Source organism: Myxocyprinus asiaticus, chromosome 38, assembly GCF_019703515.2.
Source record: "Myxocyprinus asiaticus isolate MX2 ecotype Aquarium Trade chromosome 38, UBuf_Myxa_2, whole genome shotgun sequence".
Classification (NCBI taxonomy): domain Eukaryota; kingdom Metazoa; phylum Chordata; class Actinopteri; order Cypriniformes; family Catostomidae; genus Myxocyprinus; species Myxocyprinus asiaticus.
Genome location: NC_059381.1, coordinates 33234386 through 33260762, shown reverse-complemented (window position 1 = coordinate 33260762; position 26377 = coordinate 33234386). Strand labels below are relative to the sequence as shown.

The following is a 26377-nucleotide window of genomic DNA, read 5'->3' as shown; positions in this document are numbered from 1 at the left end:
CAGTTACTTTAAAAAAAATAACAACTCAAGTAGAATAAAAGTACTAATATAAATAATTGAGTAAGAGTAAGAAATTATCCAATTAAAAGTGTACTCAAGTAGTGAGTAACTCTTTACTTTCACAAATGACATAATGGACATTATCTACCCTACATTCTTAATTGCTAAATTGCTGGTGGTGGTTGAGGAGAGTCCCTTGTTCACTGTGTAAAGCGCTTTGGTTGTAGTGTCAGAAAAATGCTATATAAATGTAATGTTCATTCATTCATACATTCCATTACATAATACACATTTAGCATGTATTACAGAATTATTATTATTATTAATGGAAATTCTGTCATCATTCACCATCATGTTGTTCCAAACCCATATGACTTTCTTTCTTCCATGCAACACAATAAGGAGATTTTAGACAGAATGTTAGCCTTGGTCACCATTTACTTTCAGTGAATGTGTTTTTTTTTTTTTCTCCATATTTTGAAAGTGAATGGTGATGAGACTGTCAGTCTTTAACATTCTGTCTAACATCTTTTATGTTCCACAGAAGGTCACATGGGTTTGGAACAAATGAGGGTTGGAAAATGATGACAGAATATTAAATTATGGCTGAGCTATCACTTTAAATGGATAGTTCACCCAAAAATGAAAATGATCTCATAATTTAATCACCCTCATGCCATCCCAGATATGTATGACTGCGTTTCTTCTGCAGAACACAAATTATGATTTTTAGAAGAATATTTCATCTTTGTAGGTCAGTACAATGCAAGTGAATGGGTGCCAAAAAAATTTATGTTCCAAAAAACACATAAAGTAATCATAAAAGTAATCCATAAGACTCCAGTAGTTAAATCCAGATCTTCAGAAGTGATATGTTAGGTGTAGGTGAGAAACAGATCAATATTTGTCATTTTTTGTTAGACACAAAATAGTCTTTTGTTAGACTACTCTGCATATTGCCCCCTGCTGGGCAGGGAGAAGAATGTCTAACAAAAAATGACAAATATTGATCTGTTTCTCACCCACACCTATCATATCACTTCTGAAGATATTGATTTAACAACTGGAGTCTTATGGATTACTTTTATGCTGACTTATGTGATATTTTTTTAGCTTTAAAATGTTGGTACCCATTCACTTGCATTGTATGGACCAAAAGAGCGGAGAAATTATTCTAAATATCTTCATTGAGTTCTGCAGAAGAAAGAAAGTCATACACATCGGGCACGAGGGTGCTTAAATGATGAGAGAATTTGCATTTTTGGGTGAACTATCCCTTCAAGGGCTCTTGCCAGATCTAGATGAATTTGTCAATAAGAAGAGAGATTTGGAAACATTTCAACGCCAGTCGCGGAACACTTGCTGTCTCTGAAAACACCCCCTATCCACTATATAGTGCATTATTTCGAGTGAACGCCATTTTGTAGGAGTGTCTGAATTCTAAGTGAGCCACTTGTTCTCTACTTTTGTTCACTCATTCTTACCCACAATGCACTATAATTTTGAGTGTACATTTGATGTACACTCGACGATGATTAATTGCCCATAATCCACAGTGGGGAAGATGTACAAGCTGAGAGTTTACTGCTTCCTTCACTCCTGCAATGTTTTTGTTTCATGCTGAATGTAGTAAATTACTTTTTGACAAATCATTACTTGATTAAAATAACATAACATATAGAGAGGCAAAACATACAAATACATTTCAAAATGTAGTCTTTATTTATATTTATGCAGAATTTTGCCATTAAGCTGATGAATTCTTTATTTACTAAATAATTCACTAAGGTGATATTATTTTAACTCAGGAGACTGCACACAGTGGAAATGATAATTCTGTGGATGATTTAAATGTTCTGTTATAACATATAGGTTATGGTAACTTTGGTGCTGTTTATGGTCGGATGACCATTGCGGTGGCTGGCCAGGACCAGGCTCGGCTATGCGATTCAGTTCACCAGGCGCCCGCCCCGGTTCAGCGCCGTCCGCTTCATCTCGGTGCAGGGCAAGAACGCCGCCATCCTGCGTGCGGAGATTGCGACCCTTCTGCGCAAGGGCGCGATAGAGCCTGTCCCTCCAGCCGAGATGAGGAAAGGGTTCTACAGCCCTTACTTCATCGTGCCAAAGAAAAGCAGGGGTTGCGGCCAATCTTGGACCTGCGAGTTCTGAACTGGGCCTTACACAGACTTCCGTTCAAGATGCTGACGCAGAAGCGCATTTTGGCGTGCGTCCGGCGTCAAGATTGGTTTGCGGCAGTAGACCTGAAGGATGCGTACTTTCACGTCTCGGTTTTACCTCGACACAGACCCTTCCTACGGTTTTCTTTCGACAGCCGGGCGTATCAGTACAAGGTCCTTCCCTTCGGCCTGTCCCTGTCCCCTCACGTCTTCATGAAGGTCGCAAAGGCAGCTCTTGCCCCGTTAAGGGAAGTGGGCATCCGCATACTCAACTACCTCGATGACTGGCTGATTCTAGCACACTCTCGAGAGTTGCTGTGTGCACACAGGGACCTGGTGCTCACGCACCTCAGCCGTCTAGGGCTTTGGGTCAACTGGGAAAAGAGCAAGCTGTCCCCGGTTCAGAACATCTCTTCTACCTCTACGAGGCAGCTTTATGCCCTGAAGTAGCGTGTATGCCCTAGTGTATATGAAATGCATGAACACCTATGAAAAATAATGAGATCAGACTGGTATTTTCAACTTTAAAAAGAAGTGTGGCATGAAACACAAAGCAGTGTTTTGCTCCACAGACAGGTTTGACCAGCAGCAATTGTGGCAGTTAAATTTCTAAGTGACAACTCTTGTTTAGGGCATTTAAGAGTAAGTTCACACACAAATCTTTGTTCCGTGGGGCACAAAAGGAGATGTTTGATTATATGTTAGGGTCTGAAAGCCTCAGCCACCATTTTCATTGTATGGAAAAAAGATACAATGAAAGTGAATGGTGGCTAACATTTTAACATCTATTGAGTTCCACAGAAGAAAGAAAGTCATATGGGTTTGGAACAACCTGAAGGTGAGTAAATGATGACAGAATTTTCATTTTTGGGTGAATTATCCCTTTAAGATAGTATCAGATAGTACATTTGCACCTGTTCTTCTGAGTCTGATGTACCCAGATGCTATATTTATACTGGATTGAATTAAGTGTGAATGCTTGTGAGAGAACAGGCACTTCAGGATCACATGTGTAATGTGTGTCTGCTGAGAATCCATAAGATCAGGAAGCACTAAAGCACTTTGCATGATTGGATTTCCTTAATGTGATTTTCCAGGTATTCCCCATTTGTCCTGTTATCTTGGTTCTTAGACTAATGGACCCAGTTGCATCCCGGGCACGTTACTGGCTTTTTAATTCTGAGTACTGCTCTCACGGACAAGGGATGTGCAAATCTAAATATTTTCATAATCAGCTTGATAGGTTGTCTGAACTACTAGTCGACTAGTCCATGTTTAGAAAGACCTGTATAATTGGCTGATTTAGTGTCATATCCACCACACTGCGATCAACCATTGCTTTTGAGGCGTTCACATAGAATGGCGTGTTATGTTCAAAACAACTGGACGTAGTGCAGTAGATTGAAACAGAATGCAGGGGTCTCGAGACGCGAGATGAAGTTTCTATCTATCTGTCTGTCAGTCAGTTTTGGTTTATGTTTATGTGAACCTAATCCTAATGTTAGTAATAGGCTTTATGTGCCAATGGAAGTGGTCAGGGATTACAAACTATGTGGAAACCTCATGGAAACAGTGGAGTTCACAGTGCAAAACAGCATACTTCATCACAATATATAGCTGACACCAGATTGAGCCGGTCATCAAAACCTGATGTCAGCCCCTTTGTAAATCGTCACGTCTTAAAGATCATCTCAAAGCCAAGGTCTAAAGTCCCGATCATGTAATGGTAGTCATAAGAGTGTTGTAATCTTTGTACTGAGCTATGATGATGCATGCATTGTAATACATTAGCTGAACATCAAGACGTAAGAGCCATTATTAATAAATCCTTGTTAAAAGGGTTGTAAAAGTGAGATTTGGAATTGTTGTGGCATGCTTTTGTAGCATGATTGAAATGACTGAAACGACTGTACATTTGAAGATGATTGACAAGTTAAGCATCTCTGTGACATCCCTTAGCTCATGCACAATAAATGAGGACTGGTTTCAGTAACAGGTAGTCCTGAACTATAATTTTTTAAAAACACAGCCGGTTCATAATGACTGTGTGTAATTTATGTTGTAGAACAAGACGGGAACGTGTCTTCAAGTAATTTTAACCACAGACTTTATTTTACTCATAAATCCAAAACCTCCAGTACAAAAACCCATAGGAAACTAAACAGCTTTATACTGAAAGGGATAGTTCATCCAAAAATAAAAACTCTCTCATCATTTACTCACCATCATGCCATCCTAGATTTGTATGACTTTCTTCTGCTGAACACAAGCAAAGAATTTTAGAAGAATGTCTCAGCTCTGTAGGTCTATACAATGCAAGTGAATGGTGAAAAGACCTTTTGAAGCTCCAAATTTATTATGCAAATAAAGGCAGCATAAAAGTAATCCATATGACTCCAGTGGTTAAATCCATATCTTCAGAAGCGATATGATAGTTGTGGGTGAGAAACAAATAAATATTCAAGTACTTTTTTTTATAAATCTCCACTTTCACTTTCAAAATGTGGAAGTGAAAGTGAAAGTGGAGATTTATTTAACCACTGGAGTCATATGGATTGCTTTTATGCTACATTTATGTGATTTTTTTGGAGCTTTAAAGGTCTGATCACCATTAAATTGCATTGCAAGGACCAACAGAGCTGAAATATTCTTCTAAAAATCTGTGTTTGTGTTCTGCTGAAGAAAGAAAGTCACACATCTGGGATGGCATGAGGGTGAGTAAATGATGAGAACATTTTGGGGTGAACTATCCCTTTAAATAAATACTTCAATGCATGAATAAGGGAAACAGTAAAACTGGGTGTTTCTTCAACTTCTCTGTGGAAGCTCTGTGGATATTTAGATAATATAGTATTGTTAAAACATCTCAAATTCTGTATTGTGTTCAATAGAATTCTGTGCTGGAAATGACGCTGATAGAAATGACATTTTTAATGTTTTGAAATAAAATGCTCAATTCCTTTGTCTTGCTAAGGCTGATTTCATAGCTAAAATTTTATGTATCTTAAATGTACACAATTAAATAATATTTTCACACTTTTTGCAAAAGTACAGCTTGATTGCAAATGACGCCTAAAAAAAACTTGCGGCAAAATTGTTTGATGTGGTGGAAGTGATGCCACAACAGTGGGACAGACACAGTTTAAAAATTTTTCACACAGTAAGTGTTGAAATGTTTTGTTTATTTCACTCTTTGTTTAGAATATCATAAATTAGTTTTAAACGTAATAATTTGTATATTTATAATGAATTTTCATAGTTTAATATTGAAAGTCTGGGTCTGGGACAAGGTTAAAACAACAAAATCTGTACATAAAAGGAATTTGAAAAGTACCAAAAATAATCGATGAAGGCCTGATAAAGAGCTTCCAAGGCCATTTTAATGTTAACTTCTTTTAATTTTTTTTTTTTTAAATCTGTTCATTTTAAAGAATTAGTTCACCCAAAAATGAAAAGTCTCTCATCATTTACTCACCCTCATGCCATCCCAGATGTGTATGACTTTCTTTCTTCTGCAGAACACAAACAAAGATTTTTAGAAGAATATTTCAGCTCTGTAGGTCCATACAATGCAAGTGAATGGTGACCAGAACTCCAAAAGCTCCAAAAAAAAAGAGTTAAAGTCAGCATAAAAGTAATCCATATGACTCCAGTGGTTTAATCAATGTCTTCTGAAGCAATCAAGTTGGTTTTGGGTGAGAACAGACCAAATTTATAAGTACTTTTTCACTATAAATCTAGACATCAGCAGTCTCCTTGGTGATCATGATTTCAAGCTACACTTCCCACAGAGCCATCTAGCACTCTGCACATGTGTCAATGGCAAGATGTATAGTGAAAAGGGAGTTATATTTTGGTCTGTTCTCTCCCAAAACCAACTGAATCGCTTCAGAAGACATTGATTAAAGCACCATTCACTTGCCTTGTATTGGCATATAGAGCTGAAATATTCTTCTAAAAATCTTCATTTGTATTCTGCAGAAGAAAGAAAGTCATACACATCTGGGATGGCATGAGGGTGAATAAATGATGAGTGAATTTTCATTTTTGGGTGAAGTATCCCTTTAATAAAAATCAAACCCCTGGGACATGAAAGAAAGTTGAAGAAAACACCCAAGTACCAAACTGTTTCTCTTACAGTGCAGATTAATTCTTCCCCCATAAGAACTTTGCATTGGACCATTCTATTTAACGGGAATCTTTTAACATCTCAGAAGGTTCATTTAAACATCTCAGCTGAGTTCTTTGAATTCAAGCCCTCTCTTCAGACAACATAACCATGCCAACCATGTCAGTTGTAGCTCAGTCCATTTTTCATCAATGCAAGATTTAATGAAGTGTTACAATGTGAGCGTTTAATCGTTAACCCAGAACAGATGTCCACATTGATTTGTTAATTCTCCTCCTTACAATTATTTTTTTAACACATAGAAAAAGAAATAATTTGTTGTTAACTTTTGTTTATAAACCATTTCACATTAAACACAGAGATGAGCACCGTGTGAGTACATGAAAATGATTAATCATCTCTAATATTATGTCACACATACATGGATTTAGCTGAGACGAAGCTAATTATTAGGATCTGAAAGGCACAGTTCCTGTTATACTGAGTTAATGTGTTTTGTGTTTACATTTGCAGGCCGCCATGCAGACATACGACAGCAAAGGACAGGAAGTGTACACCAACGGCAGCGGCGGTCACATGAATGCCAAAGACGTAACCAAGATGCGAGAGGTGGCCTTTGAGAAACACCCCTCTGAGCCACTGGTATTATTCTTCATTCATTTTTACATACTACATATTACTCCTGTGTAATTTGTTCCCAAAGTTCACTGACGATGAAATACCACTTCATACTCATAACTTACATTGCTGAAGGGAAGAAAAATAGTTACTATTTTTCAAAAAGGATAGTGTTATTTACAGTATATATTTTTATTTTTATTTATTATTATTATTTTTTACATATTTTGTGACACCCACCTGAACACTTTTGTCCAAACTAATGTGACATGTAACTTTAAAAAAAGTCTCTGAACAGCTTAAGTGTAAATTTGTGCCGTAAATGTGTGTCCTGTGTCTTTTCAGGGTGTAACTCTTAAGCTAAATGAAAAACAGAGGTGTACAGTGGCGAGAATATTGCATGGAGGGATGATACACAAACAAGGTACAGTGAATTCTTTTCGTTCCATTTCTATACAGCTCACTGTATCACTGCTGTTCACACACATTGGTGTTCTTTTGGGCAGGTTCCTTACATGAAGGAGATGAAATCACAGAGATCAATGGCAAAAGCGTGTCAAATCAAAGTGTAGACCAGCTGCAGAAGATTTTGGTGAGTTTAAGTGTCATCTCTGGACCCAGTCTATTGTCCACAGTCAGTGTCCATTTACATGCACATTAAAAGTTCAGTTACAGTTAGACTTAAGAATAATTTGTCTTTTTTAAACGTCATGTAAACACTAGTCCAATTTTTGTGAAGTCTTACTAAAAGACTTAGATAATGCGATTGTATTTCTGCTGTGACCAGCATGTAGGCACGTTAATCGGACCACACTCGGCCTCGCCGTTGTGCACGTGCTGCAAAAGACGAAGTTGATAGGCGGCGGGTATTTAACACTTCCTCAGCCGATGTCCTTGACATCTTAACTTGATTATAACTGTGTATGTAAACGCACTGAGGGCAGTGTTGGGGAGTAACTAACTAAAATTAGCGACATTACTAACTTTACTGCATTTTACAGTAGCTTGACAGTGTTGCACTGATTTCAAAATATTATAGCTTTTCCAGTAACAAGCTACTTTTTCCAACAGGTAGCGTGACAAAGCACTACATAACTGCTTTTAAATTTTTTTTGCCATTGTTACATTATTTTCACAACAATTAAACCCACTTTGCCATTAAATTCTCATTACCGTAATGCAAAAAAGTCTCATTCTTTCTTCTGTCATGCAAAATAAAAACAGATATCACACTGAGTAGTGAACACTGAATAAATGCGTTGATGGCGTTAAAAAAAAATGCCATACAGAAAAAATTCTGTATATATATATATATATATATATATATATATATATATATATATATACAGAAGTGTCAATTATCCAGGTCCGAGTAGTTTGGAAAAGTGGAGAAAATGACCAAAATTGCCAAATTTGAAAGAATAGATCTGTCAGGAGCATTCATTTAATTGCTCATTTTGGTCATTTCATTAATAAGTACTCTACGTTGTAGGCATTCCGACAACCATTTTGAGTTTTCTCCTCCTAGACCGTTTGTTCGATTTGCATGAAATTTTGCATGTATTATCTAGAGACCCTCATGACAAAAAGTAAACAATTTTTATTCGTCAATGGTAGCGGAGCCAGGAGTTTTTTACAGGGGTGGCTGGGCAGGGGCCAGTGATCAGTCTATGCGTCTCCTATGTGTTGCGGTTGTACAGAGACGGTTCCAAACTAAATTGTGCCCAAGACAAAAAATGAACAATATGGCAATTGTAAGTTGTTTGGCCAATGGGGTGACCAGGCTTCGGTCCATGATGGCCACAGCCACCCCTGGTCACCCCCTAGCTCTGCCACTGCAATGGTCTACCAGGAGTATGACAAATTAAGTTTCTCAGAAAACTTAAAATGGATGAAATTTATAGACGGAACTCAAACCGGAGATAACCGTTTTGATTGTAGCCCATACGGTTGTGAAGATTTTTGCGAAAACCTAAAAGTGAGAATAATAGCGCAACCTAGGGTCGGATGGGGGTGTGTGTGTGCACCTGAGTAGTGGTAGGGATTTGGAACCATTCTACCAATTTTCAGGGGTGTAAAAATACTCAGATATTATACTTAAGTGAAAGTATGGATACTGAGTGAAAATTTTACTCAAGTAAAAGTCCAAGTATCTAGCCAAAAACATACTTGAGTGAAAGTAAAAAGTATTCACATTAAATTGTACTTAAGTATTATAAAAGTAAAAAGGAACTTTTTTCCTATAGCTAGAATGAAATCAAGATAGGAGATTTTGTTAAATTCAATTGGTTTGTTAAATCACCTTTTTACTGTCTCTGATGACTGTCATATTTCTCCCCCAGTGGCATTCACAACCTGGTCATAGAATCATGTTACAATAACTACATTTTTGCAAAATGATTTTTATGTGGCCTGTTGTACATATCACAGAATTTTCCTGGTGGAATGAACAATAGAGGCACTAAAACAGCAATAACTTTTATCCCCTTTCACTCAAATCACGAGTAAAACAGCAGATTATCAGTTCATAAACACTTACTTGTCACCCTGTTCCGCACACAATGCAATCTTATAACATAAAAACACTTTTACAATAGCGGATAACTAATTTTAACGTTTGCATCACATAACTAACTATATATACAAGTGTTGCATATGCAATACAAAGGACCGGGGTCCTGAAGAGCACGTGAGATGACACGTGAGCCAAAAGTGTCATAGAAGCACCAAAAAATGATATGGTTTCTTCAGAAATTGTTTTCATGTCACATTTGCTTTTTCTGACACTATCAGTTAGGTTTAGGTTTAAGGTTTAGGGTAGGGAGGTCGGTTTTGTTGATTTTAATCTCGATAAAACATTAACATTTAAAACTTCATCTATTCAGGACATTTCACTCGCTTTTAGCGCCATACAGTGGACATTTCACTTCAGAACTGCCTTGAGACGTGTAACCACATCATTTAATTTTGCAACAACGTTGCCACAGTCACGCAATGTTTGTTGTATGGGAGAAGGCACTCACGAATTGCGATGTCAGAGCACCCAGCCCCTTGAGACATTAAGAAAGATAAAAAAATAAAAAATAAAAATCTAAATAAGTTTTGAAGAAAGTTAGTAATGTTGTTTGTTTTGTGAATTGTTTTCTGAGGTTTGCTGCAAAACCTTGCTGTTGAGCAGATGAAACTCATAATTAACATTTGCTCAGATTCAATTATTTGTATTATCATTATTATTTTCATCATTTTCATTGCTGGTTTTATAGTTATTATTATAATTAATAGTTGCCCAACAACAACAAAAATAATTCAGCAAATAGGGAGTAGAAATTCATAGATATGATTTAAATATGAAGGTCAGTGTAGAAATTAATGAGATGTACACATTTAATTACAAAAGCCTTTTGTATTTATATATATATATATTTGCAACGTGAATTATCATTTTTGACTTCATAACTGTCCAATCGGTTGAAGTAGAAGGCATTTATAATAAAGTTTTGGACATAAACTGTCAGTGTTTCTCACTTCGTGCTCATAGTTTTGAATGAATACATCACATCAGTCGAGCGGTCACATTCGGTCTAGTCGCACAAATATTTCAACGTATTTGAAGTTCAATTCAGATCCAAAATTTGGCCTCTGCAGATGGTCGGAACTCCATACAGCAGACCGTGTGACACTCCGTTTGAAAATGACTGACCTCTGGTCTGTCATCTGTCGTTTGCCGGATGCAGTGGCTTCAGTCCAGTAAGACGAAAGAAAATGATCTGCAAAAATGTAATGAGTACTTTTCAAGCTTAATTGCTTAAAACTGTAAGGAGTAAAAAGTACTATTTTTCTTTGGAAATGTAATTAAGTAAAAGTACAAGTATTCCGTTTAAATCGCATTTGAGTAAAGTACAAATCCCCCAAAATAATACTTAAGTATAATACTTAAGTGTTTTTACTCAGTTACTTTACAACCCTGCCAAATGTGGTGTCTCTACCATGCTGGAAATACCAGAATTGCTGGTCACCAGCTTATGTTGTGTTTTGGGTGCTAGTCCCAATGGGAAGCTGGTGTGCTGGTGTCCCCACCAGGCTTTTAAACTAGCTTAACAAGCTTCATCAGACAGACCATAAAGTCAACCAGCTTCACCAGCTAGGTTTTGCTAGTGAAGAGTATGGCTATGCTGATCCTGCACCAAACCAGCACTAACCAGCATAAAACAGCCTCCTTAAATAGCTTCAGTGTAGCAGTGTAACTACTTTTTGTTTGTGACTTTTAATATAGCTAACTATTTTATCAAAAAGGATAGTTTAACTGTTGTTTAAATTAGTAGCTTGTAAGGTACTGTAGCTTCCCCAACACATCTCACTGTGGCATGCTATGTTGATCAGTTTTTTAGCACAATTTGTACCCTGTTATAGTGTTTATGATTGTATTACTCTTGATTTATTGTTGTATTGGATGCTCTCTAACATTACAGAAAGACACAAATGGTGTTGTCACATTGAAAATCATACCCAACCAGCAAAATCGCTCTATGGCATGTGAGGTGAGTGCAGTAACAGTGAATTTTGTCGTATCATACCAGTTACTACTTTTCTTTTTTTAATGGTCATAATCTACTTATCTCCCTTTGTCCTTTTGATCTTTAAATATGAGCCTCAGATGTGATTTGATTACTTCTTTCTTGCTTTTGTCTATTCTGTATCCTTGATTAAATAAGGTTTGGAAATCCTGTAAGCCAATAAAAGGAAAAGGTGACTATCCAACCATCAGTAGAAGCTAACTGTAGAGTATATTACTTTTCTCATTAGATTAATCATCTTTCTACTGCCATCTGCTGATTGTACAGTGTCATAAGATCTATCCATCCATCTATCTATCCATCTATCTATCTGTCTATCTGTCTGTCTGTCTATGCAGTCTCTAGGCATTTCCTCCTATCCAACTCGTATGTAGATAAGAGATGCACCAATAGGATCCTATTAGGGAGGATATGGAATACTTTGCCACAGCGATTTTAGCCAACAAACACGGGGAAAATTGTTACATGTTAATGTTCATGATCTTAAACAGGAGATGCAAGTTACAGTTTTACTTTATGTTGACTTTGATAGGTATGTTTAAGAGGAATTGTTCCTTGTGAAATTAGTTGACGTTATATTTATACTTTTTACAGTCACATAATATTTATATGCACATCTTTATGCACAACATATGATTTGGTCATGGTTCAACATTCATTGTCGTTCCAGGAAACATTCCTATCGACTAATCACAGCGCCTACCATACCCTTAAAATGAAAATGATTTTAATTGGTTGATAAATCATGTATCTTTATGAAGCACACAAGAGGGTTTTGTATAAAAATTTTCTGGGTTCTATTTCTTATTTTATTTTTTACAGATGTATATGAGAGCACAGTTTGATTATGACCCTGTCAAAGATGACCTCATCCCGTGCAAAGAAGCCGGTCTGAAATTTCAAACAGGTGACATCATTCAAATTATCAATAAGAAGGATCCAAACTGGTGGCAAGGGAAGGTGGACAGATCCTCCACAGACTTTGCAGGACTCATTCCTTCTCCAGAACTTCAGGAATGGTACGTTCTGAACCACATTGCCATTGTCCAAAATGTAATGTCAGATTGGCCTTCTTTGAAGAAACAGATAAAAATGAACCTTTGTGGCTTGTTTGATTATGTGCACAATTTAATGCACACTTAAAGTTCCCATTAAATCGCTTTAGACACTGCAAAAATGACTTTCTTAATCAGTATTTTTGACCTTTTTTCAATTAAAAATAGCCAACTATCTTTAAAACAAGATAAAATTTACTTGATAACAAAATTGTGTAAGATAATAAGACTTTTTTTTTTTCTTGTCTTGAGCATAAACCTTTAAAAATAAATTAGACATATTAGATTTATGCTTAAAACAAGAAAAGAAAAAAAATGACAATGAGGTAAAAAAGATCAACTTAAAAAAACAGTACGTTCTCTGAAAATAAGTTTTTATATTTTATGCAGTTTTGCTTCTCATCTCAATCTTGTTTTAACCCTTAAACTCTGTGGGGGCCAGGAGTGTGTGATAATTTTACACTTAAAAGTCCCCGGATACATAAGTAAGTCATATGTGGTACCATTTTAAAGCTTACAATCTGAAATTTTCACAGAATTACATCACTTTCCATTTATAATTCCTAAAATAACAAGATAAAATCGGAAAGCCTTGCATCGCAAATGAGCGCCACCTTGTGGTTATGATGTAGAAATTTAATATAAACGTTTTTCAAATAAAATAGTGAAGTCATATATCTAATGAAATCTGTCATCTTCTTGATTGTGACTATACTATTTATTTGCCATAGAACCACAGTTTGAATGATTATCAAATGAATCATTTGAAATATGATCTCTGTTAGACAACAAATACAAATGTCTCATGTCTGCTAAGATCACTGTTTCTATAAGACCCAAATAGCCACAAACTCTATCAACACTAACCTTAGGCTGTTTTCTTCTTAATGAGCCATTTTTGCTTGTTTGTGAGCTCGCTTATGTACTGTAAACAATCTAATGTTATACTGTATCTCAGATGTCCAGAACAAGATATGCAGTCCAATAGAAAAAGCATGATAACTCATCGGCAAAATATGTTTTTGACTATTGATGATGAATATTATACATCAGAGGAACTCCAACGATACTTGAATTAAGCTTCCATATTTGAAAAACAGTGCAAGGTGTGTGGCATCACAAAATAAACTATGCTTATAGACAAGCACATGGTGACTGCGTTAGAGTGCCACCTGCATTTCAGATCTATATAATGTGATGGAAAATGATAGAGAAAAAATAATTTTTCCTAGAACTAGTGAATCTAGTGGAATCAGATCTAGTGGAATGAAAAAAATACTTTTTGGCAGGGACAATCGCAAACAGATCCCAAATCACATGCTGTCAAAGAAAGGACAAAAAATAACAACAGCATTCCAAATGTATGTTCATCATAAAATTGTTAACATGTACAATATTAATTATGTATTTTTATGAATAATTTATGAATTACTGGAATCTATTTTTGAAATGGGTGGGGGGTATTTGAAATCTGTAAAATGAGACCAATATTTTGCAATTAGTCCACTTAGTGTGTATGGTAAGCTTTTACATTTGTCTGTGAAAAACTGCAGGAGGCAGCCAAAAAATGCAGAGTGTAAGGGGTTGAGGATGTTTAGATATTTTTACTAAAAAACAAGACAAACATAATGTAAAAAAAAAAAAAAAACATTATTTTAATTTTGCAGGTTTTTGATAGGCACGGTTTTCTTTCTGTGTTGTTTTATATCCTATTTGAAAGAGGAAGTTGGGGTGGGACCCCTTGATTTTTAAATAGCCAATAGCATTTAGTTTACATCACAGCTATGAACTTTAATTTGCTACTTGCTATTGCCAGTCAGCAATAGGTGTTAAAGGGAATGTTATAATTAGAGAGGATTTTAATTGGACAAAAATGTTAATACATCCTTAAGTGAAAGATGTGTCATCAATGTTTTTGGTTTGTTTTAAATGCAAACGCATGATTTAATTGGATTTTAAGGACTTAAGAACTGTTTCTCCTGCACAAACTAATGAATTGTGATATCTCTTCAGGCGAGTAGCAAGCAAAAGCAAAGCAACACGGGAAGCGGGTCAGTCCTGCAGTCCTTTTGGCAAGAAGAAGAAATGCAAGGACAAGTATCTCGCCAAACACAGCTCAAGTTAGTGAAGCTCAACTTAGCACAACTTTATAAACACAGCCCACTGAGAAGCACTGTGTTGTATTCTTAAGGTCAAACAGCTAATGCAGTTTTGTTCTCTCCTCAGTATTTGACCAGCTCGATGTAATATCCTATGAAGAGGTAGTGAGACTTCCTGCATTCAACAGAAAAACTTTGGTTCTCATTGGTAAGTACCTAAACACCTTTTAACCTATAAGATTAGGTGAATCTCACAAAAACTCCCAAGAGTCTGGGTTATATTTAACAGCAGAATCAAAAGATAAAAATAAGATATGTTGCATAAAGAAAACAAATGTTCCCTTTCAAGAAGGTAACTTCGACGCTGTGTCAGAAGCTTATGCTATGGGAGAACCCGTTAGGGAGCAGGACTTTGAAACCATATATCATCACACCAATTCAATTGGCTGGTTAAAGCTTAGCGCTCTGCCTATGTTGACATCATAGTGAGCATATAAGCCAGAGCCCAGCTTCACACTGCCAGAATTTTACTTTTTCAAGGCAGTGTAGACATCTCTCGTGCTACTGGAACCCTAAACCAACACTTAGCTTACTATCTTACAACTGGTCAGCAGGAATGAGCTCTACTCTTTTCTCTGCCTGCGCTGACAAAGAAGTACCGCTTTGGAAGCACTTCCGTGTTGCAGTGTGTTTACATTGCACTCCAGAAAGAGCAAATTGAAGCGAATGAAAAGAGGACAGTTGTTGAAACACATCTTTTTAAAGACCGCTAATGTTTCGCATGTGTTTTCCAACTTGTGAGCGATCCAACCCCATGTCCAATGGACACGAGCGCTGTCTTTTATGCTTGGGCCGACCTCACACTGAAGTAGTGCTTGTGTGGTCTGACTGTGTTCATTGTGAATGCATGAAGTTCAGGATTTTGCGCTCATGGTTTGCTTTATTGGGAAAGTGGAAACTGAGATGCTGTTCTTCTCACCACAATTTTACAGAGTGGTTATCTGAGTTACCTTAGACTTTGTCAGTTCGAACCAGTCTGGCCATTCTCTGTTGACCTCTCTCATCAACAAGGCATTTCCGTCCACAGAACTGCCGCTCACTGGATGTTTTTTGTTTTTGGCACCATTCGGAGTAAACTCTAGAGACTGTTGTGCATGAAAATCCCAGGAGATCAGCAGTTACAAAAATACTCAAACCATATTTATCTAGGTTATCTAATGTTAGAATGAGCGGCCATGCTAAGTGGCTAATGTTAGGCTACTTACATGTTTCAAATGATAAGCCATGTTTGAGGTCGAAGAATGATTTTGCCTGTAGAGTTTGCATGTCACCTTCTTGGGGTCATCCTTTACCCTCTCGAAATGATCCCACACTTTGGATTTCCTGCCCGACATAATTACCGCATGGACCAGCCATGTAAACGATCATGTCTGTCCATCACTGACTGCGTGACTTCAGCACTTCCTGTGGAGGTTTTTTTTTTTTCTGCGACCAACCGACCAATCAAAACTTGGTCGACCAAGACTCTTCTCATCTACTAAAGTTTGGTCGACTATTAGGGGGTAGCCCTAGTGCCCAATGTGTGTCACGAACAAATAAAGTTTGCCAACCTTGCTGCAGTTGCTCGAGGCACAAACAACTTCACAAAAATTGCCAAATTTCCAATTCTAACCAACCTGGTTATTCTAAACGACCGCCCCCTGAGGGCAGGCGAAAATCAGACCACACTGGTTACAGACCAACTTTTGTATCCCCTGACTCGCTAACTGGACATATGGTGGAGTCTTCTGGGAATTTCCAGCTGGGTACTGAGCACAGTTTAGACTGGATATGTGTTTCAGTTAAAAAATCATTTTAAAGGTGTTCACTCCTCCACTGTAGAACTGCAGGGAGAACTGGTGGGACATGGCAGCTCTACGCTAAGAGGTACAGATTCTCCTTGACAAAAATGTGTTGGAGAGCGTACCGACAGGCGAAGAGCAGAAAGGCTTCTACAGCCGTTATTTTCCAATCACCAAAAATAGCGGTGGGTTCTGGCCCATTTTGGACTTGAATCAGTCATAGGAAGTCTCTGTTTGAGACGGAAGATGGTGACTCAGAGACAGATCTTGTCTCATGTCTGCTCTCTGGACTGGTTTGCATCCATCAACCTGAAAGTTGTATATTTTTATGTGCAGATTGCCCCTCATCACAGATCATTCTTGAGATTTTCCTTTGAGGGGACTGCATACCACTTCAAGGTCCTACCCTTCGGGTAGTACCTGGCTCCTCGCACATTCACAAAAAGTGTCGATGCAGCTCTGGCTGCACTGAAGCTAAGCAGCGTACGCATATTGAATTACCTCAACAATTAGTTATTACTAGCTCAATCAGAGGCACAGGCGTGCAAGCACAGAGATCGATTGCTCATGCATCTGGAGCAGTTGGGACTCAGGGTCAGCTGAACAAAGAGCGTGTTGGTGCCCAGTCAGCAAGTTTCCTTTCAAGGAATGAAACCTGATTCGGTATCCATGTCAGCTCATTTGACCAAAGAGCACATTCAGTCCATTATCCTACACCTTAAGAATTTCAAGATAGGGAAGACCCTGCCATTGCGTCATTTCCAGTGAACGCTGGGTTTAATGGCCGCTGCTTGCTACAGATGAGACCCCTCCAATGCTGGCTCACCCCGAGGGTCCCTCATCATGCCTGGAAACATGGTCACTCCTAGTGATTCATCGCTGTTTAGCCATGCTAGCTATTTGGAGGAAAACAAAATTTTATCGGAAAGACGTGATACTCACCAAGATGGGCAGACACAAAGTTGTCACCATGGACACATCTAACACGGGCTGGGGAACCCTGTGCGGGGGACATCCGGTGTTTGGCACCTAGACAGGTGCACAAGCTAGGTGGCACATACATCACCTCGAGAGTCTTCTTGGCTTTGAAAGCCTTTCGATCAGACATGTTGGGGTCCCATGTACTGATCCATTTGGACAACACAACAGTCGTAGCATACATAAATTGCCAAGGAGGAGTGAGGTCACACCCGATGCTGAACCTGGCAAACCAAATATTTCTCAGGAGCGAGTTATGTCTCCTATCGATATATGCTCGTGTCAGGGTGTCAGGACGGGGGGAATGTAGACGCCACCCTCAGTCAGTTCAGAGGATTTTGGAGGGATTCGGGATTGCCCAGGTAGACCTGTTTGCCTCCCCAGAGACCAGAGCTATGGAGACTGCATATTTGGTCTCTGAACAGGGCTCGTCTGGCAAAATAGGGTTGATGCAACCAGTGTTAAACACCATACTACAGGCCAGGGCCCCCTCAACAAGGCAGCTATATGCCTTAAAGTGGCGATTCTTTGCAAACTGGTGCTTCTCCCAGGGAGAGAACCCAAAGCATTTAACTGTGCAGATGATACTTTATTTTATACAAAAGCATCTGAATGCAGGACTCAGCCCATCCATGCTCAAGGTATATGTCGCTGCCATAATAGCAACTCATGACCTCATTGAGGTCTTGTTGGTAGGCAAACACCCTGTGGTTTTTGCATGGTGCAAGATGTCTGAGACCATCTCGCCCTGCTACTGTCCCGGTCTGGGACTTAGCACTGGTATTAGCTTAGAGCAGTGTTTCCCAACCAGTGTTCACTAGTGTGCCGTGAAAGATTGTCAGGTGTGCTGTGGAAAATTATCAGATTCCACAAAATAAAGCAGGGCTCTGGACTGAAACTCAACCATTTTTCCTAACAGTTCGATTAAACTTTGCAAGAGGTCGCATTGGTGCGACTACAAATTTGGCTGACTCTCTGATTGTGCTCTGTCATTTTTTGTTCCGTATGAGAAATATCAAATGGCAAATGTTCCAAACGCGAAAGGAAACTTTCCGGCTTTACCCGGATCAGTCAGCGCTGCTCAATGGACAGATCAGCGCAGAGACGTGCATTTACACGTGGACCGGTCTCGAGCGATCAGCCGCGCAGATCATCATAAACAGAGCTGCGAGAAGCACGGGCTGGGTCGCGAATTCAGCATTGATTATTTGTTTAAAACCTCTATTAAAGCCCATAATGTGTCGATGATTAAACCAGTTTAACATTTTATTAAACGGCCCCAACATTCTAAACAGCATTGAAAAGGAATAAAAGAGAAATCTGCACAATGAACAGACAGAAACTGTAAGGTTTCAATCCACACATCACAGATATTAAAAAAAATATTTACTATGAACTTATATCACTATAGTAGTGAGAGAATACAGTTTAATTTCAGAATGTTTTTTCCATACGAAAATGCCATAATTTGTTTTATGGTTACTGCTAATCATGATTTTACTTATACTTTTGGTTACTATGATCTTATTGCAAATGCCACAGTTAAAATTATGGATACAATGGAACTTACCTTCTGTGTAAAATGTTTTCTGATGCCCTCTGATTGTAGAAAAAGCCTTTGTTTGTCTTCAGATGACTGTATTTTAATCATCAAGATCCTGATAAAAAGAAAGAAACCATGAAAGAAAACACATTTTCTTTCAGTTGGACCGGCGCGACCAACTCAAGTGCTGGTGCGACCATTTGTAGAATTTAACACCGGTGCAACCACTCTTAAATGTTAGTCTGGAGCCATGTAAATAAATAGATAAATAAAAAATTATTTGCTGTGGCATTGCAAGAATTAATTTGCAAGAACAAATCTAAAAATAAGAAAAGATGCAAATTTGTTGTTTTATTCATTACCAATTAGCACACTTGCCACCTGTGATTTCATTACTGTACCGACGTTACTTGCATTTTGCATAGCCGAATTTCAAACATTACGAGTAAACACGCAACTAAAATGGACAGAAAACATTGAAGTTCTTGAAAAGGAAAACTATCAACAATGGTTATGTGGGACAGTGTGATAGAGGTGTGCCATGGTATTTGATTAATTGTAAAAAGTGTGCCGTGGCAGAAAAAAGGTTGGGAAACACTGGCTTAGAGGATCCCCTTTTTGAGCCACTATAGGTGGTAAGCTTATGCATTCTCTCACTGAAAGATGTGCTGCTACTCACTTTGGCATCAGTAAAACTAGTTAGAGACCTTCAGGCACTTTCAGTCAGTAAATCCTGATTAAAGTTCAGACCAGGCCTTTCAAAGGCCAATCTTAAGCCCAGGGAAGGTTATGTGCCCAAAGTACTGGCAACTCCCTTTTAGCATTCAGGTTGTTAACCTACAAGCATTCTCTCCTCCCTTTGAGTCGGACAAGGCTAAGAGTCTACACATGCTCTGCCCAGTGAGGGCATCACACATGTACATTGATAATAGGGTTCAAAACTTTATGAATGCAAACTTTAATACAGTGAAAAAGACACTCTATAAGCATAACATAAATATATATAAATAAATAAAAATTTCCAACATTCTTTTGAATGTCCATGTACTAAAATAAAATATTTGATATTTTTTGTGCAAATCTTCTGTAAATTTGCACTTTCGTTTGGGCATTGTTTCCACTCTGTGTCATTTGCTGCTACTCTCAAGCAACTGTTTGATGCCGAACACAACAGCGCTTCGCGCGTTCACGGAGAGATTGACAGGCAGGAATTTGGCAAATAGTTGCTGCAAGCCTCTTATAATTGACCAATTGGTGTGCGAGAAGGTGGGACTTACAAAGAGGGGTTAAAGCAATGCAAATATGCACGCACACACAATGAAGTATTAGACCAGATGCACATCATAATGCAACTAAAGTCGAATCCCGGACATTTTCGCAAATTTAGAAATCCTGGCCGGACACTTTTTTAAGGTCTGAAAAAGAGGACATGTCCAGGAAAAAGAGGACGTATGGTCACCCTATCCATAACACTCTTTTCCAATTATCTGTTGTCCAATGTCTGTGTTTCTTTGCCCACTCTATGCTTTTCTTTTTGTTTTCTGTTTCAAAAGTGGCTTTTTCTTTTAAATTCTTCCCATAAGTCCTGCACCCCTGAGTCTTCTCTTTACTGTTGTACATGAAACTGGTGTTGAGCAGGTAGAATTCAATGAAGCTGTCAGCTGATGTGAGTCGTCTATTTCTCAAACTAGAGACTCTGATGTACTTATCCTCTTGTTTAGTTGTACATCTAGCCTTCCACATCTCTTTCTGTCCTTGTTAGAGCCAGTTGTCCTTTTTCTTTGAAGACTGTAGTGAACACCTTTGAATGAAATCTTCAGTTTTTTGGCAATTTCAAGCATTGAGAGCCTTCATTCCTCAAAACAATGATTGACTGACGAGTTTCTAGAGAAAGCTGTTTCTTTTTTGCCATTTTTGACCTAATATTGACCTTAAGACATGCCAGTCCATTGCATACTGTGGCAACTCAAAAACAAACACAAAGACAATGTTAAGCTTCATTTAACAAACCAAATAGCTTTCAGCAGTGTTTGATATAATGGCAAGTGATTTTTTTTGCACAAATTAGCAATTTAGTATGATTACTCAAGGATAAGGTGGTGGAGTGATGGCTGCTGGAAATGAGGCCTGTCTAGATTTGATCATAAGGGACTTTTTTCAAATAGTGATGGTGCTGTTTTTTTACATCAGTAATGTCCAGTAATGTGTTGAATTAAAGTACCAATTTCCTTCCAAAACAGCAAAATCTGCACATTATTCCAAACTTTTGAGCACAACTGTGTATATATATATATATATATATATATATATATATATATATATATATATATACAGTTGTGCTCAAAAATTTGCATACCCTGGCAGAAATTGTGAAATTTTGGCATTGATTTTGAAAATATGACTGATCATGCAAAAAAACTGTCTTTTATTTAAGGATAGTGATCATATGAAGCCATTTATTATCACATAGTTGTTTGGCTCCTTTTTAAATCATAATGGTAACAGAAATCACCCAAATGGCCCTGATCAAAAGTTTACATACCCTTGAATGTTTGGCCTTGTTACAGACACACAAGGTGACACACACAGGTTTAAATGGCAATTAAAGGTTAATTTCCCACACCTGTGGCTTTTTAAATTGCAATTAGTGTCTGTGTATAAATAGTCAATGAGTTTGTTAGCTCTCACGTGGATGCACTGAGCAGGCTAGATACTGAGCCATGAGGAGCAGAAAATAACTGTCAAATAACCTGCGTTACAAGTTAATGGAACTTTATAAAGATGGAAAAGGATATAAAAAGATATCCAAAGCCTTAAAAATGCCAGTCAGTACTGTTCAATCACTTATTAAGAAGTGGAAAATTCAGTGATATCTTGATACCAAGCCAAGGTCAGGTAGACCAAGAAAGATTTCAGCCACAGCTTCCAGAAGAATTGTTCGGGATACAAAGAAAAACCCACAGGTAACCTCAGGAGAAATACAGGCTGCTCTGGAAAAAGACGGTGTGGTTGTTTCAAGGAACACAATATGACGATACTTAAACAAAAATGAGCTGCATGGTCGAGTTGCCAGAAAGAAGCCTTTACTGCACAAATGCCACAAAAAAGCCTGGTTACAATATGCCCAACAACACCTTGACACACCTCACAGATTCTGGCACACTGTAATTTGGAGTGACGAGACCAAAATAGAGCTTTATGGTCACAACCATAAGCACTATGTTTGGAGAGGGGTCAACAAGGCCTATAGTGAAAAGAATACCATCCCCACTGTGAAGCATGGTGGTGGCTCACTGATGTTTTGGGGGGGGTGTGAGCTCTAAAGGCACGGAGAATCTTGTGAAAATTGATGGAAAGATGAATGCAGCATATAAATGTATATGAAATGGATGAAATGTGACCTGGACATGTTTTCATGAGATTTCATCCTTAAATATAATGAATCCATTAACTTTGACAACGAGACCAGCAGGGAATTCTTACTGGAAGAATTAAAAGGAAGTACAAAACATCAGCAAACATTTTGATCCAGAAGCTACCTCAATATTTGGAAAATGCGCATAGGTAGTTAAATGTTTTCAGCCTTAAAAGTTATTTGCTTTTTTCCTGTTGTTTAAAGGTGCACCTGGAGTTGGAAGGAGCCATATTAAAAATGCACTTCTGAGCAAATATCCAGAGAAGTTTGCCTACCCTGCTCCACGTATGTATAGCTCAGCTGCATCTCGACAACTGTTTCTTTATTATTTGAACTCTTTCACCTATGCTTATGGATGATTATCTCTGTATTTAAATTTCTTTATGAAAAATATAATTTTATATTTTGTTCTTTGATTTTGTGGTGAAATATAACCTGGACATTCATTGCCCCATTAATGAAGTTATGATAAGGTGATTTTCATTCACCTTATCATAGGTAATAATGATTTAATTTCAAGATTTTCTTTAGAAAGTAAAAAGTCATTTCAGTTTATTCAATATGAGTTTTTACACCATAACACCATTTTGACCATTCTTTTCTGATAGGCAAAGATTTTGCTAAGACACAGATAAATACTCTGAAATAATCTTAAATCTATGTTTTCAGACACCACCAGACCTCCAAAGAAGGATGAGGAAAGCGGCAAGGAATATTACTTTATTTCTAATGATGAAATGACCAAATGCATAGTTGGGAATGAGCTGCTTGAGTACGGCAGTTATCAGGGCCACATGTTTGGCACCAAGATCGAAACTGTCCACAAGATCCATGAGCAGGGCAAAATTGCTGTATTGGATGTGGAACCGCAGGTAATGCCATTTTTTCCAGTGTTGCAGAGGACTTTGGGTCTCATACATGTTCGTAGAAATGGTTTGCACACACACATAAATTTGTTCTCACTCCTCGTTCAATTGTTGATGAATCTGGATTATTCTAAATGATGGGAGGGCATGCTAACAGTTAGTAATTCGCATAAAACACATCAACACAATTTCTATATAAGGGCTTTTCATTTCATTATTTAAGGGCTTGGGATTACATATGGTTTAAGTTGTTCTAAATTGTATAATATATAAAACAGTATATAATATTTTTTTCTAGTAATTTTATATTTTTTAAATGGTTTCTGTTTTTGTTTTTTTAGACTTTGAAAGTGCTCAGAACGGCAGAGTTTGCTCCTCTTGTGATGTTCATCGCTCCTACCGACAATGCCAATCAGGTTAGAAACTGTTTCTGATGGATTATCACATGAAGGTTATTACAAAAGCATCTTTTGTCCTTGAAAAACTTTGGTAAGGGAGTAAAGATCAGAGCTACAACCAATGGGTTTTAATGATTAATTTGGAATACAATAGAGCCTGTGTGTAGTCAGGTGAACAAGCATTATTAGGTAAAAAATAACAATTACAGTACAATGCACATACCATAACCATTTGTAGCCTAAAGATAGACATGAAAACAATTTTAAAACATAACATTTCACATATGCATCTAAACTCAAATTAATATTAGCACTTTGGCTGATGCCATAGATAGATAAATTAACCAGCATAATTTGAAACTGAAATAAGTTTACTTCACATTTTAAAGTAACATTAGTAAAGATTGTTTTAGCTGTTTAAGTAATGAATTTAGCATCTTAAATAAGCAAAAGAGAAAAAAGGAGAGTCCACAATTAAATTATAAGCAGATTAAATCCAATATAATATATCATAAAGATACATTTTTAAAAAGGACTAATATCAGCCAATAACCAATATGGTTACAATATATTGTGCATCTCTAATTTGTAACTTATTTTTCCATTCTCCTTTTCAGTCAGAGGCTGTACAGGCCATCCAGAAAGAATCAGACACAATCCTCGCTGCATACCGCCACTTCTTTGATGAAATCCTTGTGAACAACGATGTCGATGAGAGCGTTAAGGGTGTGGAGGAGGCAATCGAGAGAGCCTCTTCAACCCCACAATGGGTACCGGTGTCTTGGGTGTACTAAAAACCCCAATCCCTTTCCCTAATCTCCCCTTCAAACCAAAACCATGCAAGTGAACCACACTCATATGGTGGCCTGGCTAACACAGCTGTCATCAAGACAGTTTGCACATAAAAAAGTGTTTTATAGAGTGTTAGAAAAAAGCAATAAGTTTGTTCTCTTTGTTTAATATGTTGATGGGATTTTCAATGACAGAGTTGTAACCATGCCAGTATATAGCATTAAGCGATGACGTTGTAGATTGTTAGCGATGCAAAAAGGACCTCTACTGTGATGTGCTTTTTTGAACCATGTGACATGGTGTTCCTCTTAAATAGAACTAGATTTAAAAAAAAAAAAAAAAAAAAGAAACATGTTAAAAACAAACAGAAATCACATCAACCAGTATTTGGAAGAATGTTTGTCATGTCCTGAAATGTTTCTTGTAATGAAATATGGATTTACCTCAAGTCATAATGTAAGGCACTTTTAAAATAACTTAATAAACATCTCCTGACACTCCAACTGTGACTTTTTGTTTCAACATGTGTCATGCAATTAAATAAGCCAGGCCTGGGTGAAATTGTGAATAGGTGGTTCTAACAAAAAAATTTAACTATTCCTTTAAGTGATATGTTTACATTTTGGATAACATTTTACAATAAAGTTCAATTTTTTTTTAAATTAGTTAACATGAACTTACAATGAATAATACCTATACATCATATACAGTGCATTCAGAAAGTATTGAGACCCTTTCATTTGTTTTTTCACATTGTATGTTGCAGCCTTATCCTAAAATGCTTTAAATTATTTTATTTTTTACATCAAATCTACACGCCATACCCCATAATGAAGAAGCAAAACCCAGATTTCTGATAACTTTTCAAATTTATTAAAAAGAAAAAACTGAAATATTACATTGACATAAGTATTCAGATCCTTTGCTATTACACTTGAATTTAGCTCAGGTGCATCCCATTTCTCTGGATCATCTTTGAGATATTTCTACACTTTGATTGGAGTCCACCTGTGGCAAATTCAATTGATTGGACGTGATTTGAAAAGGCACACACCTGTCTATATAAGGTCTCACAGCTGAAAATGAATATCAGAGCAAAAATCAAGCCATAAGGTCAAAGGAACTGCCTAAAGGGCTCAGAGACAGGACTGTGTTGAGGCACAGATCTGGGAAAGGCTACAAAAAACAAAACAAAAATCCGGCTGCATTGAAAGTTTCCAAGAGCACAGTGGCCTCCATAATTCTTAAATGGAAGAAGTTTTGAACAACAAGCAATCGGCGGAGGAGGGCCTTGGTAAGAGAGGTGACCAAGAACCCAATGGTCACTCTGATTGAGCTCCAGAGATCATGTGTGGAGATGGGAGAATCTTGAAGAAGGACAACCATCACTGCAACACTCCACCGATCTGGGCTTTATGGGAGAGTAGCCAGACGGAAGCCTCTCCTCAGTGCAAGACATAAAAAAGCACCTAAAGGACTCTCAGACTGTGAGAAACAAGATTCTCTGGTCTGATGAAATGAAGATTGAACTGTTTGGCTCAATTCCAAGCGTTATGTCTGGATTAAACCAGGCCCCGCTCATCACCTGCGCAATACCATCCCAACGGTGAAGCATGGTGGTAGTAACATCATGCTGTGGGGGAGTTTTTCAGCGGCAGGGACTGGGGGAATGGTCAAGGTTAAAGGAAAGCTGAACTCAGCAAAATACAGAGATATCCTTAATCAAAACCTGGTCCAGAGCGCTCTGGGCCAAAGGCTCACCTTCTAACAGGACAATGACCCTAAGCACTCATCTCTGGATAGACCTGAAAATGGCTGTCCACCAACGGTCCCCATCCAACCTGACAGAGCTTGAGAGGATCTGTAGAGAAGAATGGCAGAAAATCCCCAAA

At 37.7% G+C, this 26377-nt stretch overlaps 1 protein-coding gene across 1 annotated transcript in view; it reads left to right on the top strand.

The window, feature by feature from the left end:
• The window catches only part of LOC127429348 (55 kDa erythrocyte membrane protein-like), a 36202-nt gene extending 11214 nt beyond the window's left edge, over positions 1-24988 (top strand). The window contains exons 2-12 of the mRNA XM_051678331.1: positions 6820-6948; positions 7270-7348; positions 7431-7516; positions 11394-11462; positions 12321-12517; positions 14567-14673; positions 14780-14860; positions 22634-22714; positions 23099-23301; positions 23637-23711; positions 24311-24988. Of these exons, the coding sequence (XP_051534291.1) occupies positions 6820-6948; positions 7270-7348; positions 7431-7516; positions 11394-11462; positions 12321-12517; positions 14567-14673; positions 14780-14860; positions 22634-22714; positions 23099-23301; positions 23637-23711; positions 24311-24487 (1284 nt within the window). The 3' untranslated portion in view covers positions 24488-24988. The remainder of the gene's footprint in view (positions 1-6819; positions 6949-7269; positions 7349-7430; positions 7517-11393; positions 11463-12320; positions 12518-14566; positions 14674-14779; positions 14861-22633; positions 22715-23098; positions 23302-23636; positions 23712-24310) is intronic.
• The last annotated feature ends 1389 nt before the right edge of the window (positions 24989-26377 follow it).